The sequence below is a fragment of the Bactrocera oleae genome, chromosome X (assembly GCF_042242935.1).
Source record: "Bactrocera oleae isolate idBacOlea1 chromosome X, idBacOlea1, whole genome shotgun sequence".
Lineage (NCBI taxonomy): Eukaryota > Metazoa > Arthropoda > Insecta > Diptera > Tephritidae > Bactrocera > Bactrocera oleae.
The window spans coordinates 35,095,765-35,114,416 of NC_091541.1; the positions used below are offsets into that span (position 1 = coordinate 35,095,765).

General features: G+C 40.0%; 2 protein-coding genes across 4 annotated transcripts; both read right to left on the minus strand.

The window, feature by feature from the left end:
* Positions 1-1,397: 1,397 nt before the first annotated feature.
* Positions 1,398-4,600, minus strand: LOC106621587 (uncharacterized). The gene is made up of 3 exons (XM_070112742.1): positions 3,345-4,600; positions 2,147-3,262; positions 1,398-1,927 (listed from the first exon to the last, which is right to left on the minus strand). The coding sequence occupies exons 1-3, from the start codon at positions 4,576-4,578 to the stop codon at positions 1,398-1,400; spliced, it is 2,880 nt and encodes a 959-aa protein (XP_069968843.1). The 5' UTR covers positions 4,579-4,600.
* Positions 4,601-6,551: 1,951 nt separating this feature from the next.
* Positions 6,552-14,773, minus strand: LOC138857978 (uncharacterized). Of its 3 annotated transcripts, XM_070112337.1 has the most exons (3): positions 13,943-14,773; positions 6,913-7,916; positions 6,554-6,836 (listed from the first exon to the last, which is right to left on the minus strand). In XM_070112337.1, the coding sequence occupies exon 2, from the start codon at positions 7,910-7,912 to the stop codon at positions 6,920-6,922; it is 993 nt and encodes a 330-aa protein (XP_069968438.1). In that variant the 5' UTR covers positions 7,913-7,916; positions 13,943-14,773; the 3' UTR covers positions 6,554-6,836; positions 6,913-6,919. The 3 variants fall into 3 exon arrangements, with proteins under 3 accessions (XP_069968436.1, XP_069968437.1, XP_069968438.1); XM_070112335.1 differs by having other exon boundaries at positions 6,552-7,916; XM_070112336.1 differs by lacking the exon at positions 13,943-14,773 and having other exon boundaries at positions 6,552-9,323.
* Positions 14,774-18,652: the final 3,879 nt, after the last annotated feature.

The following is an 18,652-nucleotide window of genomic DNA, read 5'->3' on the forward strand; positions in this document are numbered from 1 at the left end:
CCTCAGTCCCGGCAGGGACCTTCTTGTGATGAAAGAGACGATGGTCGTTTTCGAAGGGTTGATGGTCAATCCAAACCTACTGCACCACTCCTTTGACATGCCTAGTCCCCTTTCCAAGATATCATGGAAAGTATTCTCAAATTTGCCTCTTGGCTAGGTGACTTCGCCAGTGAATAGTCCTTCCTTCCTACTCCGGGTATAAAGATTACCCTATTAGGCTATCTCTCATATGCCAAACATGGTGGAGCAGTAAGGCTTGTACAACCTATTGCAGAAGTGTTGAAAGGATTCCATCCGCCCCCAGGGACTTATATTTCGAAATAGAAGCCATAGTCCACTTGATTGAGTCTGCGGTAAAAAGATGTTGACATTGGTCTTCCCGTATTGTCTCCATGAAAGGCGCAAGCTCTTTCTTCTGCAATGGGTGTATAGGTCCCATCCGATCTTTTAACAGCTAATAATGTGTCGTTCTTACCTCTAGCTGCTTCCGGTATTGAGGAAACATTTTCATAGAATTTCCTAAACCTTTACTATTACAGACCTAATCTCTTTATTGTGAAGCGTTAGGTTGTATTTATACTCCTCCCAGTTCTCTGTATGCTTGGCTTTGTTAAAAAGCCTACGTACTGTCTTCCCAAGTTCTTGGAATCTTCCGGACCATCAAAGACAGCTACGCGTTTTGGTGATCGCCTTTAGGAGACAGCCGCAATGATACGCAGGAATTGGTTAATTGCAGTTAGCTGCACCACTCTACTTATATTCAACCCTTACGTATCCCGAAGACAACCAAATCTGTGTTCCTAGGAATACATCTGGAATGGAGTTTCTTCACTTCTACTTTTAGTGCGAACTTATGATTCTGTGATCTGATATGGAGGGCTCTGATGACACCCTCCATTGTGAGACTAGTCTAGTCATAAGCTCGTTACTGAAATTGATGTCCAGCTCTTCCCTTCTGTTCAAAATGTCGGGGTACTCGACGTTGAGTTTGCCGGTGTGCCAAATAAAATAAAATGTTAATTCAAATTCAACAAAATGTAACTTTAATTACTTTTAGTATATAGGGTAGAAATATAGACAATTTATGTGGGTTAATTGTACAATATTTATGTGTGTGTATGTTAAGTGTTATATGTATAATTCAAATTATATGTTATTTACAGGTTAGGCTTAAATAATATAAATAACTAGCTGACCCGACAGACTTCGTCCTGTCAAAAAGATTTGTAATTTGGCATTTTTTTCGCCTACGTATTTTAAAAAATTCTCCTGAACAGAACCGTCACCCTGGTGATAGGGCGTTGTGAATAAAAAATAATTAAATAAAACATATATAAGGATTTAAAAATAAGTAATCGCTTTATTGTTAATCATGTGAATCATAATTATTATTATTATCATTGTAGTGCCTTGTGGTATACGATGTCTTTTGTTTGATTACCTGGCGCATAGATAAACAAATCTGATGGTTTTCCAACACGGGAACAGGCAACATACAATTGACCATGTGAGAAACATGGGTTTTCTAGATTAATACCACAAACACTTAATGATTGCCCCTGGGACTTGTTTATAGTCATAGCAAAAGCAAGCCGCACTGGAAACTGTAGTCGTTTAAACTCAAATGGCACATCAGTCGGAATCATTGGGATGCGCGGTATAAGAACATCTTCGCCTTTATACTTTCCTTTGAGTATAGTTGCTTCTATCACATTGTTTAGTAATTTTTTTATCGCTAACCGTGTACCGTTGCAAAGACGCGGTTGGTTGATATTTCGCAACATTATAACCACCGATCCAACCTTTAATTGAAGATTGTGAGGTGGCAATCCTGGCAAATCCAGCGAGTTTAAAAATTCCGGTGGATAGTTGACTACATCATCTTGATTAGTAGCCGAATCAACTGATTTATATATCCTCAATTCGCCTGTAATTTGTTCTTAAATTTTGAAATTTAATTCATTTACATCTATGTTTTTTGCAGCCAGTATAGCTCGTTCGCTCAACCAATCATGGTTTCTGTAATTTTGAGAAACATCTGGAAACACCTTCTGAATAAGTTCATCTTTTGATCGAGTTAACTGACAAAAACTTTGAGGAAAGTTAATGCAGCCAGTCAACATGTCTATAGGAAATTTGCCATTACCAATGTCAATGAGTTGTTTAGAGAATATGTTTCCAGATTGGTCATTTTGCAATTCGACACGCATATTCTTACTTAAATGAAGTACTTTGACATGTTTCCACAAATTGGAGGACTTTAGACATGCATTGAGTTCATCAGCTGGCGTTGATCGTGGAATCACTGGCAATGTTTGACGAAAATCTCCTGCTAATAAAATCATTGCACCACCAAATTGGTTATTATTGCTCCGTAGATCTTTTAAGGTTCTGTCTAAAGCCTCCAAAGATTTTTTATGTGCCATCGTGCATTCATCCCAAACAATCAATTTACATTGCTGCAAAACCTTTGCCATTGCAGAGTTCTTCGAAACGTTGCAGGTTGGAGTTTCATTGCTTTGCATATTTAATGGCAATTTTAGTGCTGAATGGGCTGTTAGACCACCTTCAAGCAAAGTTGCTGCGATTCCCGACGAAGCGAGTGCAAGTGCAATTTTATTTTGTGAGCGAATTGTTGCTAATATTAATGAAATCAAAAAAGTTTTTCCTGTACCACCAGGTGCATCTAAGAAGTAAATGCCTCCAGTTTCATCATTTGTTACTTTCATAAGAGTTTCAAATACATACTTCTGTTGTTCATTTAACAGTGGAAGATTTGTTTGAATTAATTCTTTCAAAGAGTTGAGATCATACAGTTTTTCTCGATGCAGCTCTTGGTTAAAAGCGTCATGCATTGGACGATTGGGCGCGGTCAGGCCTAATTGAATTAATAGTTTGTTTGACATTATCAAGCACATGTCCTCAATTGAAATCAATACTTCATTGTAAATTTCTTCACTGATTTGTATATTTGGATTTCCCATTCTATTCCGTATTTGATACAAAATATCATCACACATATAATCTTTGTACTTGATCCACAAATCAATTGGGTTTGATGGGAAGCATGTAGATATGATTATAGAAAACAATGTTCGTATTTGGTGAGCGTGTGATGATATTACAGCATCATTGAGAGTTTGATCCCAATGAGCGTCATTTTCAAGCAATTGCAAACGTTGACAGGCTTCTCTGTAGGATCCACACAATTCACCATCAACAGTTCGTAACTGTTGGAATGATGTTGGGCCACGTACATTGACTAATAGCAGTCGTAAGTAAAAACATTCATCATTGCTTGGATGTACTGAATAAATCCGGCCAATCGCATCGGTGGAATATACATCTGTATATCCTGGAACTGGTTAATGTAGTAGATGGTGGCTGAGCAGCTCTTTGTACTGCGTTCTGTGCTGTAAAATACACTCTTTGTCCATTTTCTAAATGCACAGCTAAGTGAACAACAGAAGGGTGTCTCTCATGAATAGGAAATGAAAATATTCGCCAAACTGCTTCATTACTACTGACGTAGCGGCCCATTTGGTATTGGGTAACTTCATCATTGGAATTCTCTGCACCAATTCCAATCACAGCCATATCACTCCCTTTGGTTACATATTTGCAAATGTATTTAATAGATTTCACTGAATGGCAAGATTCAACGTTGATGTGTGCTTTGAATGTCTTTGATAAAATGGGTGAATATGGAACAATCCAACGATTATCTATTTCAATATCTTGTTGATTTAATTTGACAATTGTTGATTTTCCATTGTCTGCTGTCGATCTGCGACGATACAATGGATAACCGTCATTACCAGTAATTGTTTCCGATATTAATGTCCGTGGATATCGTTTTGAACATTTACCATCCATCATACACGGTGAATTTTGATTAAGAGTTCCACAGGGACCATGTATCATGTTTTTGATAACTACCTCATGCAATCCAGGATCTACTTGTACATTAGGGATTTCAGCTGATATCACTGCATCAACTTCATTTGGCCTTATCTTTTCAACCAACCAAATCAAAATGTGTGCATGTGGCAATCCTCGTTTCTGCCACTCCACAGAATACATCCAGCAGCGTGTCTCACCAAACACATTATGTTTTACGATGAAATCCATTAAAGATTTCAACTTTTGTCTAAAGACTCTGGCTGTAATATCATGACGATCAATGGGTGATTGCCCAGGGAATAACTCCTGCTTGATTTCTATCCATTGTGGATTGCATGTAAATGTGATGAACAAATCTGCTGTACCATAATGACGAACATACGACATGGCATCTTGAGCATATTCGTGCATATGCCGAGGGCTTCCGATGTATGTTGCTGGAAGAATAGTCATCCGACCGACATTCTGTGCATTTCCATCAGTATTAATCGCATCTCGAAGGTGAACATACTCTTCAGATCGGAGTTTAGTTTGATTCAACCTGATGAATGTTAATCTCTCCGTTTCAATTTTAACATACATATCAACAACATATTTGTGATATAATCGCCGACATTTCAATATGTGATTATCTTCATTTTCCCGAATCATTAGGCGGTATGAATAATAGTTCATTGAACTGACTTTTTTGTTGGTTTCAGAACCTGTAAATAGATTTTATTTTAATAACATTCAAAATACATAATATAATGACTGAGATATTTTAGTTACCTGTAATGGGATTTATCATTTTTATTGAGAAATCGTAGCCATCTTCACCTTGCCATAATATAATGGGATATTGCAGTGCATCATATGAGCGGTGTGTTTCCTTTATACGTTGTAATTGATCATTCCGACGATGTAAAACAATATCACGGGATTCCAAGTTTTCTCCAACTACAACGATAGCAACTTCATCAATAGTTGGTGCATTAAAACGTCTTGTATGTTGACCTGCAGGTGTTTTATCAGCTCTGATTACAATTTTGTGATTATCGGATGGCATCAGATCCAAGGCAGTTTTAAACAATATAATCAATTGATTGTGTTGATGAAATAAAGTTTGTAATTGTTCTACAATAGACCTCTTTACTAAATTGTTATGTGCACAACGCAGATCAATTTCTTGTGGTGAATTGCCCATAAAATAAATTTGCAGGAATTTGTTGTCGTTATCTGACACTGGTAACAGTGAACCTGCTCTGTGATATATTTGCCCTTGTATCTGTAAATAAAAAAAAAATATTATGGTGTGGTATAAATTAATGGATTGGATGTATATATTTAGTTTTAACTAATATCTATTAAATATAAAATATAATAAAAGTGTCACTGAAACTAAATCCCCATATAATATGATGACTAAGTGATATATAAGTGATTAAGAAATTGAAGATTAGTGACACATCTTAACTTTGGTGCCAAAAAATTTTGTTCGCTAAAATAATTATGAGTAACTGCTATAATACATACCTTGAAAGTTGGCATAAAATTTTCCCGAACTACATTTGTTGCCCCAAATGAAGTCATTTGAAAGCAATTGTTATATTGTTGGATATGTGTCAAAAAGTGTATAGAATCTGTTCCTATTCCTGAAACCAATGAGTACAATGGTTCTGGTGGTGGATCCAATGGTATCAATTTCACTTTACCATTTGCGCAACACAATCCATTGGCTTCGTTTTTGTATTTTAATGCCTTACAGTGTGAGCAAACCGAGTTCATAGAACCAATAACAACACATTGGTAGTTACTGTAGTCAATTGACACATCGTAACTGAAAGCAGCTCGATTCAAACTTGCGCGATTATTAGTTGAATGTCGCGCTCGCGCTTCACGCGTTTGTGATATCCGAATTCTTTCACGTTCATTTCCGTCGTCACGTTCTTGTGCAGTACGATTAGATCGGTAATTAGCTTGGTTTGTAGCATTTCTGGTTCTTCTACCTAAATTGCTTCGTCTTATAGGAGGCATATCAAATATAAATTATTTTTTCACTAATCACGAACTAAACAAACACTAACTAAGTAAACACTCTGCACAAAAAACTATATACGAATTTGTTTCGTGTATCAGTCGTCAAAAGCAAACTCAGTAGATTAGGTAACACACAACTTTTTTCTTTTTAAATTTTATATGACTTGAAGTCAAATCCTTTTAAGCCGTACTTAAAATTTGGATATTAAAAATAATAAAACACTGTTGGTCCGCGAGTTTCGGAACGCCACATTAAACTCCTCCAACTATATATTCTGAGCTCCAACGCACACACGCACATTGTTTTGATAGATATGATCTTTGACGTTAGGAACACACCTACATTGCTTAGACAACAGTGAGTGCTTGTAATTTAATATGAACTTTATACCATAGCAATAAAGCTCAAATTGACTACGTTTTAGTTACAAATCATTTGTATGGGAGAAAAGGGCTATTTTTAGGGTTTTTCCAGCAATAATTCTAATTTTTATCGCCGTAAAAACCATCCTTGAACTTCAACGAAAATTTAAAAAAAAGATTTAGCTAAATTGGTCCAGGCGTTGTTGAGTTATGCGCTTACCAACACATTTTGCGATTCATTTTTATATTATAGAAGATTTAAATATACATTTAGTTACAACCTGATGTGGCTTAAATAATCCCTCGTAGATTTTTGTGATGCTGCTGTTGTTGTTTTTATGTTGCTGGGGCGATCTAATTTTCGCGCCTTTTCTGTCCGTCCGATTTGATGTCTGCTCCTTGGTATGCTGACTAATTCCAATTGGAATTTATGAGCGATGTTGGTGCTGTTGAGCCTTTTGCATTGTCCTCTAATTCGTATTTATACGAGTTAGGAGAACAATGCAGGGATGTGTTCATTTGGTATGAACATCCCGGCCGCCTTGCAGGGTCTGCGAATAAAAAAGTTATTAGATCTATTTCGCTTTGGGTTAATGAATATTGTTTTAAGATGGGTTGAGTGGTTACTTAGGGTTTAAATCGCACAAGCACCGGTTAGAGTCCAACCGAGTGCGGTGTTTTGTGCGATCACGGTGCTGTTGTCTGGGTTGAATATTCCGGGTTTCATTATCCTTGGGTAGATGTCTGCTCCCAGTTCCATCATGATTTTGTCATCCTTGTGGAACATAGGGTCGGCTAGGACTAAGTGGTCGAATCTCTTAACGATTTCGCCACCTATATCACGATTGTAGGGTCGGGTCGGTAATTCCTGCGTCATAAGGCAGTTAACTTCGACATGCCAGTCGGGATCAGTTAGTGACCCTATGACGAGTTTACATATGCGGTGAGAGTCAAGGTACGTTTTCGGTAACCTCAATCTCTGAACTAGCTCCGAGGCTATAATTGTCACCTTTCGGGTCGGGTTAATTATGGCACGTATTTTATTCCATTTGCCATCGTGTTTTATTTTTATCATGGCAGTGGGTATAAGGGTCGGCTTGGCCAGTAGTGTTGGAATCTCTTGATCTTTGTGCAGTCGTTCGTCGCTCTTTGTTGGTTTGGTTTTCTCTTTGCAGAACAACCTGGGGTGTCCATGTAGAGTTGAATGGTGCTCCCCGTTACACATGTTGCATCGTTTTGAGCTTGTGCATCTTTGTGTTGAGTGCGATCTGGCCAAGCAGTTGACGCAGTACTTATACTTAGTTACTGCGTCAAACTTTTCGTGAATGTTCATTTTTGTAAATTTTGAACATGTCACTAATCGGTGATCCTTTTTACACAATCCACAGGCGACGTGTTTATGTATGCGTTTTGATGAATGGGTGATAGTTCGTCGGGCCGTGCGGTGGGTACTTCCTCTTTCTTCTCGAATGGGGGAGAGGGTCGCTTTAAAGCGATGTAAGCGTCTAGCCAGGGTCCCATTGTCGGAGAGTGGGGTGATGCTTCGGGTGACGCTGAGTGAACGTATGGTGAAGGCTGGGCTACTCTGTCGGCTGCAGATAGATTTGTTGCTATTTTGAGGAGCCATGTCACTATAAAGAAATGAGATTAGTTATTTGGTAAGGTGACTATTTTGGTTATTGGGCGGGTAATTGTTCCCTGAGAAGTACGTATGTCAACTACTCTGGTCTTATTGTCTGCACCGAGATAGGTTTTTTCGATGCGACCAAGTTTCCATTCATTTGGGGATAGAGTTTCTTGGCGTATAACTACCATATCATTGACCTCTATATTGCGTTGAGGGTATTTCCACTTATACCGTTTGTGGAGTTCTTTTAGATATTCTTCTTTCCATCGTTTGCAGAAGTGTTGATGGAGTATCTTTAACTTTTGCCATCTATGTGCGATGCTTAGTTGTGTATCTTCTAAGTTGGGTTCTGCTGGGGTTAATAAAGGGGTACCTATTAAGAAATGGCCTGGAGTTAAAGGTTCTATATTCCTGGGGTCTTCACTTAGTGGGCTTAAAGGTCGAGAATTCAAGCAGCTTTCGATTCGGGTTAGAAGGGTAGATAATTCTTCGAAAGTGAATTTTTGGATCTGAGACACCTTTTTTAAGTGGCTCTTTAAACTTTTCACTCCTGCTTCCCAGAGTCCACCCATGTGTGGAGCTCCTGGAGGATTAAAGTGCCAGTTGATGTTTTGGTGTGCTTCACTTGTTGTTACTTGTGTTTTTAGTAATTTTATGAATTCTCGTCGATCTTTGATTAAGAGTTTAGAGGCTCCCACGAAATTAGTGCCGTTGTCAGAATAAAGATCGGCGGGACATCCGCGCCTGGAAAAAAATCGTGCGAATGCGGCCATGAATGCTTGGGTGGTGAGATCGCTTGCTGCCTCCAGGTGTATTGCTTTGGTTGCAAAACAAACAAATACGCATACATAACCTTTTGTGATCAAGCACGCTCTGCCGGTGTAATTTTTTATGTCATAGGGACCGGCGAAGTCCATTCCTGTTGCTGCGAATGGGCGGGTTAGGGTGGTACGTTCCGCTGGAAGAGCTGCCATGATTTGAGTAGTTTCTCTCTTCTTGTGTAAGACGCAAGTTTTGCACTGATGGATAATGGACTTGATGAGCGTTTTAAGCTTCGGTATCCAAAATTCCGTACGCATGAGTCGTAAAATTAGCTGGTTGCCACCATGTAGGGTAATTGAGTGGGTAAATTGGGTGAGTAGTTTTGTTAATCGACTGCTATAGGGTAGTATAATCGGATGACGCTCGTTATATGATAGTGCGGCTGAATTGCTCAATCGGCCATTGACTCGCATTATTCCTTTGGGATCGATTAAAGGGTTTAGGGTCAGAATTGTACTATTTCTGTGTATGCTGGTTTTTTGAGTTAAAGCTTCATACTCCTCCTGGAAGTGCTTTCTTTGGGTTAAAATAATTAACTTCGTACGGGTAGTTTTGAACTCGTCTGGAGTTATTTCCAACGTTGTGTATGGCTGTTGTGATCTGTTGGGTGACGCATTCGAGCAGAATCTGAATAAATATGCTATGACTCGAATTGCTTTGGGTAGTGATGAAAATCTATCCAGTATATCCTCTTGTGTTGTGTTGACGAAAGTCTTGATTGGCCGCAGTTCCAGTGTTGTATCGATTGATTTTCGGGTAATTGGCCAATGTTTCGGGTCGAGTTTTAACCATTGGGGTCCGTGCCACCAGAGGTCATTGTTAACCATCTCCAGAGGTGTGCATCCGCGACTACCCAGATCTGCTGGATTGTCCTGGCTTTCGATGTGACGCCAGTTTTCGGTTCCAACTTTTTCTGCAATTGTGGCAACTCGATGGGATACAAAGGTTGTCCATGAGCATGGGGGTTTGCTTAACCAAGAAAGGACAATTGTAGAATCCGTCCAAAGGTGAGTGCGGTACTGAGTAATGTTTAATTGGGGTAGGGTCGCATCCACTAGATTTGCCAGAAGAACCGCTCCGCAAAGTTCTAGCCTTGGTAAGTATATACTTTTTATTGGGGATACACGAGTCTTGGATATCAAAAGAGTTGTCCAGGTGTTTGTATTTGTAGAAACACTGATGTATAGATTTGCTGCGTAAGCTTTTTCTGATGCGTCAGAGAATCCGTGGAAATTGATGATCGCGGATGTTGAGAAGTGGGTCCACCGAGGAATTTCAATCAGATTTAGGGTTTCGTAATCCTTTATGAAGGTTTTCCAGCGATGGAGAGTTAAGGGTTTTAAACTTTCATCCCAATCGGATTTATCGAGCCATATTTGTTGCATTATTATTTTGGCTGTGACTACAACGGGACTGAGCCAACCAGCTGGGTCGAACAATTTTGCTATAATCGATAATACTTCTCTTTTAGTAAACGATGTCTTATCGTGAATAGGGTTGATGAGAAAAAAGAATGTATCTTTTTTTGCATTCCATCTGATCCCCAGTGTTTTTGTGCTATTGGATTCCGGTAAACTGAGTAAATTGGTATCCAACAGGTGTTCTTGTGAGATTCCAGATAAGATTTTTGGGTCATTTGAGGTCCATTTGCGTAGAGCAAATCCTGCGGACTCCAAAGATGAAGTAAGTTCATCTCGTGCCATCTTCGCAGTTGCTACGTCATGTGCTCCTGCAAGTACATCATCGACGTACATTCCGTTGCGAAGTATCTCTGCTGCCAGTGGGTGGGTTCCTTGTACATCATCCGCTAATTTGAGGAGGGTACGGATAGCTAAATATGGGGCACAGTTAATACCAAACGTAACAGTTTGTAGTTCAAAATCTTCTATGGGGTCGTTAGGCGATCTTCTAAATAAGATTCTTTGAAATGGAGTGTGTTTGCTTTCAACAAGTATTTGACGATACATTTTTTGAATATCTGCATTGAATACGATTCGAAACATACGCCATTTTACCACTAGGATTACCAGGTCTGCTTGCAGAATAGGTCCAGTGTGTAATACATCGTTGAGGCTGTTTCTATTTGAGGTGGGGCATGATGCGTTGAATACCACTCGTAGTTGGGTCGTTAAGCGATCGGGTTTGATGACTGCGTGATGTGGTAGATAATATGTTTTCGTATTCTCTGCGGGGTCATATTCTTTTTTTGTCATATGACCGAGTTCCAGGTACTCGTTGATGGCCTTGTCGTATTCTGTTTTTATTTCAGGTTTTCTAGATAGGGATTTTTCATTTCTTAGAAACTGAGCTAAAGCTATATGTCTTGAGTTGCCCAAGTCTATTTTTTCTGGGGTTTTAAAGGGTAATGTTATCACGTAGCGCCCAGTTGAGTGTCTTCGGGTTGTTTTTTGATAATGTTGCTCACACAGTATATCCGAAGTTGAGGGTAGAGGCTTTTTCGGAACTTCTTCGACTTCCCAAAATTGTGTGAGCAACTTGTCTGGGGTCGTCTTATTGAAAAATGACAATATTGAGGGTGAGATGGGTTTTTCAGGTGTGGGTCCGGAAAGAATCCAACCGAATTCTGTTTCTTGGGCTAGTAATGACCCGAGTACATTTCTCTGTACGCCACTGAGAATTATTTGTGGGTACAGATCACTTCCGATAAGGATGTCGACAGGTCTGGGTTTATAGAAGTGAGGGTCAGCTAAACTAAAACCGAATTCTTTATTAGAAATTATTCTATCAAGTGAGTGAGTGGGTAAGTTATCGGTTAAAGTTTTTAAGATAAACGCGTGGGTTGTTATCTTAAATTCCCTTTTTGTTGGTGAACGAAGGGTGAGTTCGCAAGTTTTGGTAGCTGTTGCGGAGACTGTGTTGTTCAATCCGGTCACTTGTGCGTTTTTCTTGAATGTGGGTATGTCCAATTTTCTGTGTAACTTCTCGGAAATGAACGTAGCTTCTGACCCAGAGTCGATTAGTGCTCGAGCTGTATATAATTGCCCTTTGTAAGAAACTTGCACTATGGCAGTACCTAGCAAAACCTGCTTCCTACTTGAGTTGTGTGGGTCTTGAGTTTTATTTTCAGTGGACTGTAAGAGGGTTGTGTAGGCTTGCGGATTTGTATTGGGATTATGGGTTTGGGAGGTACTACTATTGGTAGAGTCAAGAGGCGGGTTCGAGGCTCTTGATCCTTGCGGGAGGGTTTGGGAGCGATATGGGGCATCCCTATGCAGAAGAGTGTTATGTTTCTTTCTACATATTCTGCATGAGTATTTGCTCTTGCAATCCTTGAAACTATGCGATAATGCAAGGCAATTAAAACAGTAACCATTATTTTTTATTACGTTTATTCGGGTCTCAACATTCATTTGTAAAAACTTTGGGCATTCTCGAATGGAATGTTGGGTTCTACATAACTTACAACTCTCAATATCTTGGGGTTTTCTTGAGATGATGTTGTTTCTTACAGGGTTTTCACTAGCGTGTGGAAAACTCAATTTCGAAGTTCCAGAGACGTTCGCGTGAAAGGTATTAAATTTCCTGTCTTTTCCTTTTCTATAAGGCCCACTGTCGGGTTGGGTAACTGGAACGGGGTCAGTTAGATTTCCTACTGCTTCCAAAGATTTGTATCTATGGGTGAGAAATGCGTCGAAAGTTTTCCATGATGGTATTTCGGAGTTGTCTTCTAGGGTATCCTCAAATTGATGAAGTAAAGTCTTAGGCAATTTCAATCCACATAAGAAGATTAAGATTGGGTCCCAACTAGTCGTGTCTATGTATACATTATGAAGATTTGTAAGACAATTGTTGACGGTCCTCTGAAGGTGTTTAATAGCGCTTCCACTTTCCTGGTTTGCTTGGGGTAAATTAAACAAAATTTTTAATTGCGCGTTGACTTGAACTCGTTTGTTTTCGTATTGCGATACCAGGTCCCTCCATGCCATCAAGAAACCATCATTTGTTAATGGTGCGTTTTTCACTATTGATCTTGCTTCTCCTCGGGTTTTTTGAATTAGGTGAAACAGTCTCTCCACGTTACTAATTTTGTGATTATTTACATATATGGCCGTAAACATGTCTCTGAATGAGGGCCAGGTTACGAAGTCGCCATAAAATATGTCCGTGTCACAAGGGGGTAGATGAATTGAAGATCCTATGTCCCGCGATGTGTTTTCATCTGAAGCTCGTTCCTTTATTGTGGGGGTTGGGGTCTTAAGAGCATCTATAGCTTGGTTAATGGATCCCAAACATTTCAAATATAATTGATGACCTGTTTTAAATTTTTCTTTAACCTTTGAGAAGTCAATAGTCTCACCGGGTTTTTGTGGGGTTCTACGAAAGGCATCGTACGACTTGTTTGCCTTATCGTAAATAGCGTTAAGTTCAACTCTTTTTATTTCCAGAGTATAAACGGATTCATCTTCCGGGTGGGTCTCGTAATGTTCTTCGATATATTCGAACAAATCCGAAATACAGAACTTAAATTCTTCCATTTTCGATAGAAATTTTATTTATTTCTTTATTATATAGATAGGTATGTATATATCGCAACAATTTATAAACTTTAAATGAAACAAATAATAACTTTCAAATAATTTTTCTTTATTTAAATTTTAAAAAGCAAATTCCCGAATGCTGGCGAATTTCCAAAAAAAAAAATTTTTTTTTTTGTATGTGTCTTATATTATATATGCACAATATTTAAAATTCCGATGCACGAAAAATTTCCTACTGGGTTATTTGAATTTTTTCCTACAGGGTTTTTTGCTTGCTCGCAATGCACCAGCAATGAATATTTAAGAGAGCGGGTAATGCAATTTGAATATATATATACGTGTATGTACGAATAGATACCAAGAGTAACGCTGCTTGGCTCTCAAAAATTGTATATTATATTGTAAGTACGTACTTATGAGAAATTTGAATATATATTATATATGTTAAGTGTATATACGAATTGGTACCAAGAGTAACGCTACTTGGCTCTCAAAAAATATATATTATATATTGTAAGTACGTACTTGAGTATGTATTATGAGTAATGTGCTAAACGGAATATGGCAATAATAAATTCGCAAATACTTTGCACTTAATATTTGTTAAGCACAAGATTTATTTTATTATATATTTGTTTTCACTTTGCACTTTTATTCCGTATTGCACTGATATATTATATTTTTTAAAAATTTGGGTTTATGTACTCACAATTTTTTCCACGTATGTAATCCTTGTTGCTGATCTGATTCAAGTTTATGGTTGATTGGGTGGGCGAATATATTATTTTTGATGATCCAAACGGTGGTTGATTGGGTGGGTGAATGTATAATATATAAGCGCTGATTAATTGGGTGGGTTTTATTTTATCGGGAACGGATCCGGCTCGAAGGACCAAAATGTCGGGGTACTCGACGTTGAGTTTGCCGGTGTGCCAAAGAAAATAAAATGTTAATTCAAATTCAACAAAATGTAACTTTAATTACTTTTAGTATATAGGGTAGAAATATAGACAATTTATGTGGGTTAATTGTACAATATTTATGTGTGTGTATGTTAAGTGTTATATGTATAATTCAAATTATATGTTATTTACAGGTTAGGCTTAAATAATATAAATAATTTAAATATACATTTAATTACAACCTGATGTGGCTTAAATAATCCCTCGTAGATTTTTGTGATGCTGCTGTTGTTGTTTTTATGTTGCTGGGGCGATCTAATTTTCGCGCCTTTTCTGTCCGTCCGATTTGATGTCTGCTCCTTGGTATGCTGACTAATTCCAATTGGAATTTATGAGCGATGTTGGTGCTGTTGAGCCTTTTGCATTGTCCTCTAATTCGTATTTATACGAGTTAGGAGAACAATGCAGGGATGTGTTCATTTGGTATGAACAAACGTGGGTTTTGTGTTGCAAACCGTGCTGCCCCATTTCGTGGAGTGAGGGTTCGCGACACACCCTGAGATAAGGGGCAGCTTGTTCCTACTGCAGTAATCCACTAGGCCACTGGGGGCGATGTGGTTGTCTTCCACCGCGACCAAGACCTGCGTTGGGAACTCTGAAATACAGGAGAAATCAGTATCGTTCAGAACTAGTATACAAGGTCTCTCACTAGAAAAATCCCCCCTCTGTAGACCCTTGGTTCCCGGATAAGTAAGATGCGCAGGTTATCCGGTATGAACCTGCTCGCAACGACAACCGAGGCTAACGCCGCATGATGCAGGTTCACCTGGGTAACTTGCGCGTTGGCTACCAATACAGAACCGGTACCATGAGGTGCTGCTCCCCATCCTTACCGTTTCCAGTGTGGCTATCCACTAGGGGTTTTAGTCCCTCCAGGAGCTCCTGCGTAGAGGATAGTACCCTCCTTGTGGGTCTGTCGTCTCGATGGAGACTCCCCCCTTGGCCTCAGCAGTGGCATTTTATTACTTGTTCCGGCGCTATCAACTGTAGTCTTAGGCTTCTAGGGCCTCATGTCCTATCAAAGCTCTCCTTATGGAATCCTTGACGCTGCTGTCAACAAATCACCAGAAGGAGGTATTTATGCAATTGATTTGATTTCTGACGAGACCGAAATCGTATGACTTGTCTGCACTTCTGGGGAGGAGCACTGTCATGCTATGCATGGACAGAATATCAATTCCCCTTTTTGCGCAGAGGATAAAACCTTTCCAGCTTGTGAGCGATCTTCCTTAACCAGGTAGCAGTCTTATCGTCCTTATAATCCACAAGTAGCGTTCCTGCTCTGAAGTACACACCATGGTACTGGGTACCCACATATATCACTTCCATGATGAGATCCTGAAGAACGGTAAGCTTCTCCGCCTCCACCTTTCCGCCGGACAATTGCGAGGCAGCATTACTATTCGTATGCCTTTCAGAGCATTCGCGTATTTTTGCTGTCCTTCCACTACCTTGGGGGGATTTCGAGCAGAGTGTTAACCTCCGTTCTTTTGTGTGTAATTACTTTTCTGTCTTTTGAAATTTGGTGGCTCTTGTGACGTTATTTGCCCGCTCTGGTTTAAGTGGACGGAGACGCTGCCTTTTCGCATGGAAGGATGCTGCGCGCCTAGACCCACTGTATACTTATTCCAGGAGGAGATCCTGATCCGACCCCAGCGTCTCCGCCGGATATTTGAGAGGCAGCACAGCCATACGTATGTTTTTTAGAGCACTCGCATATCTGCGTAGTACCTCCACTGCTTGGTGGGGACTCGGGGCGGAGTGATGTCGTCCGGTCGCCTGTGCTTTATAGCCCCTTTAGCCTTTTGGAGGTTGGCAGCTTATGTGGTGTTAACTCACCGCTTTTACGTTTTGCAGTTTGGGTTGTCGGAGGCGCTGCCCCGCCTTACGGTCTGGGTGGCGTTGACCGGACATCGGCTTCGATTTGCGCTACCCCTTTTAGGATCAGACGCGGTATGGCCACTCTTCAGGCTCTCAGAGGCAGAGGAGGCACTGCTGCTTCTCACTCTGTGGCGGGCGAACTTTTCGGTTTCCTCAGGAGTTCTTTCCTCCTGGAGGTGCCTTAAGTACCACTTTAGACTGGCTCCGCTCACACTCCTCCTGCGTTGATCATCTTGTCCTCCGCGACAGGCAGCCGGTGCTAAAGGGGGCAATCTACCTTCCCTCTTTGTTTTTCGAGCAACTCCGATACAAGCCCGCTATAACTCACCCGAATCCGAGCAGCTGAGCCTACTGGAGGGAGTTTTCACAGGGTTCGCATTGTCATTGTTGGTGTTGTTGTGTTTAAATTTCCCATCTTGTTTTTACGGCTCAACGCGGTGAGGTGTCGGATCAACGTTTGGGAAGGGGAAAACAACGCCCCACTACGCGGTAATGCCACCGTTACTTCCCTACGCTGAACGGTGTTGGGAAGGCTCTGTTAGAATACAGGCGAATTAACCTCCTGGCTGTTATTTAGCCAATAGGAATGGGAGTCGCATAACACCTTGAATTAGGAGGTAGCAGCTCCTAGTTGTCAACCGAATGCAGCCTCTGGCCACTCGCATGAGGAGTGTCATGCAGCACCACCTACACCAGTTGGGAAGAACCGAGATTGCCAAGGTGCACCATTAAAATATTGTTACGGATTTCTCGATAAATCGTCTAACTATAACTTACTCTTGAGTTCGACCACTGGATTGTCCCAATTTAATGGCTATACACTTATCTTGATTTCTAGTTCAAACAACTTAACACTTATTACTAGTTATTCGAGCTTACAACTTATTGTTTAATTGCTCTTTACACAGCAACACTCTTGTTAGAACTGGCCGTGGTGCACAGTCTGGCAGCCCATATATACAAGGTGCGTTCCAAAGTAAACAGTAAAATAGTAACAAAGTAAACTCTAGTGGCGCCATCTATATGTCGACTAGTGCGTTAGAATCTGTTATCCTTTATCGACTTCCAGTAAAAATTTCATGACATTTCATCTATTGGAAGTGAAGTTATTGCGTTTTAAGTGTCGGTATGTTTTTGTCATCGGTGCGTAAATGAGCTTCGAACAAAGGGCCAACATTAAATTTTGTTTTAAAATTGGTAAAACTTTTACCGAAACGTTTCAATTGATGAAACAAGTTTATGGCGATGATTGCCTATCCCGTAGCAGGGTGCACGAGTGGTTTCAACGTTTTCAAATTGGTCGTGAGGACATAAATGAGAAATGAGACGAAACCTAAAAAATCGCGACTGGAGAAGTCAAAAGTGAAGACAATGGTGATTTGTATGTATGATTTCAAGGGTATTGTCCACAAAGAATTTGTTCCACCCGGCCACAACGTTAATGCGGTATTCTACCTTGGAGTTTTGAATCGTTTGGTGCACCGTATTTGACGTGTTCGGCCCGAATATCGCGAAGATGGAAGTTGGAGTTTGTTGCACGATAATGCGCCGTCTCATCGATTGACGTTTGTGGCCGATTATTTTACCGAAAATCCCATTTTAACAATCAACCACTCCCCTGATATGGCACCGTGCGACTTCTACCTTTTCAGAAAAACGCATTTGCCGATGAAAGGAAAGCGTTATGCAGACGTGGAGCCCATTCAAAAGGCTTGCACCGGCATACTGGCGGCCATACCGGGCAACGAGCTAAAACACTCGTTCGACATGCTTTTGGACCGTGCAAAAAGCTGAATTAAAGCAGAAGGAGACTATTTTGAATAAAATTAATTGTTTTTGTCGATAAAACCATTTGTTCTGTTTTTTTTTTTAAGTCCTGTTTACTTTGGAATGCATCTTTTAGTAGAACTTCGCCAAAACTTCGTCTCTAGAACATTCTGGCAACTTCGAATTCGCTATCTAGTTGCTTCTGGCAATTTAACGTCGATTTGATTTTATTCTATCATCCGTGTTCACCACAATATTAACCATACATATACATACATACGTATTAAGTTACTAAAGGCACAAACAGTCACCGACGCAAAACCGTGTCCCTAATCAGCTGATACGACCTATCTTATGAAAGTACAATGTAAATGATCAGTCACCACCGCTTCTACCGTCCGCTTCAACAGACCGTACGTTAGGATATCCGCGAAAATTGGATTTTGCCGTAGAAACGAGTAAGCTGAGAATGAGAGAGAAATCTCCCTCAACGCAGGGTTTTTCGATATTTTGTAGTAACTAAAATATTAACTTGAATATATTGAAAATATTCTTAATATAACTCAAAATCACAGTCGAATACACTTATTTATAAATAGGTAAACTATTTTTATGCTCTCGCAACCTGTTGCTACAGAGTATAATAGTTTTGTTCACCTAACGGTTGTTTGTATCACCTAAAACTAATCGAGCTAGACATAGGGTTATGTATATATAAATGATCAGGATGAAGAGACGAGTTGAAATCCGGGTGACTGTCTGTCTGTCCGTCCGTCCGTCTGTGCGTCCGTGCAAGCTGTAATGAGTAA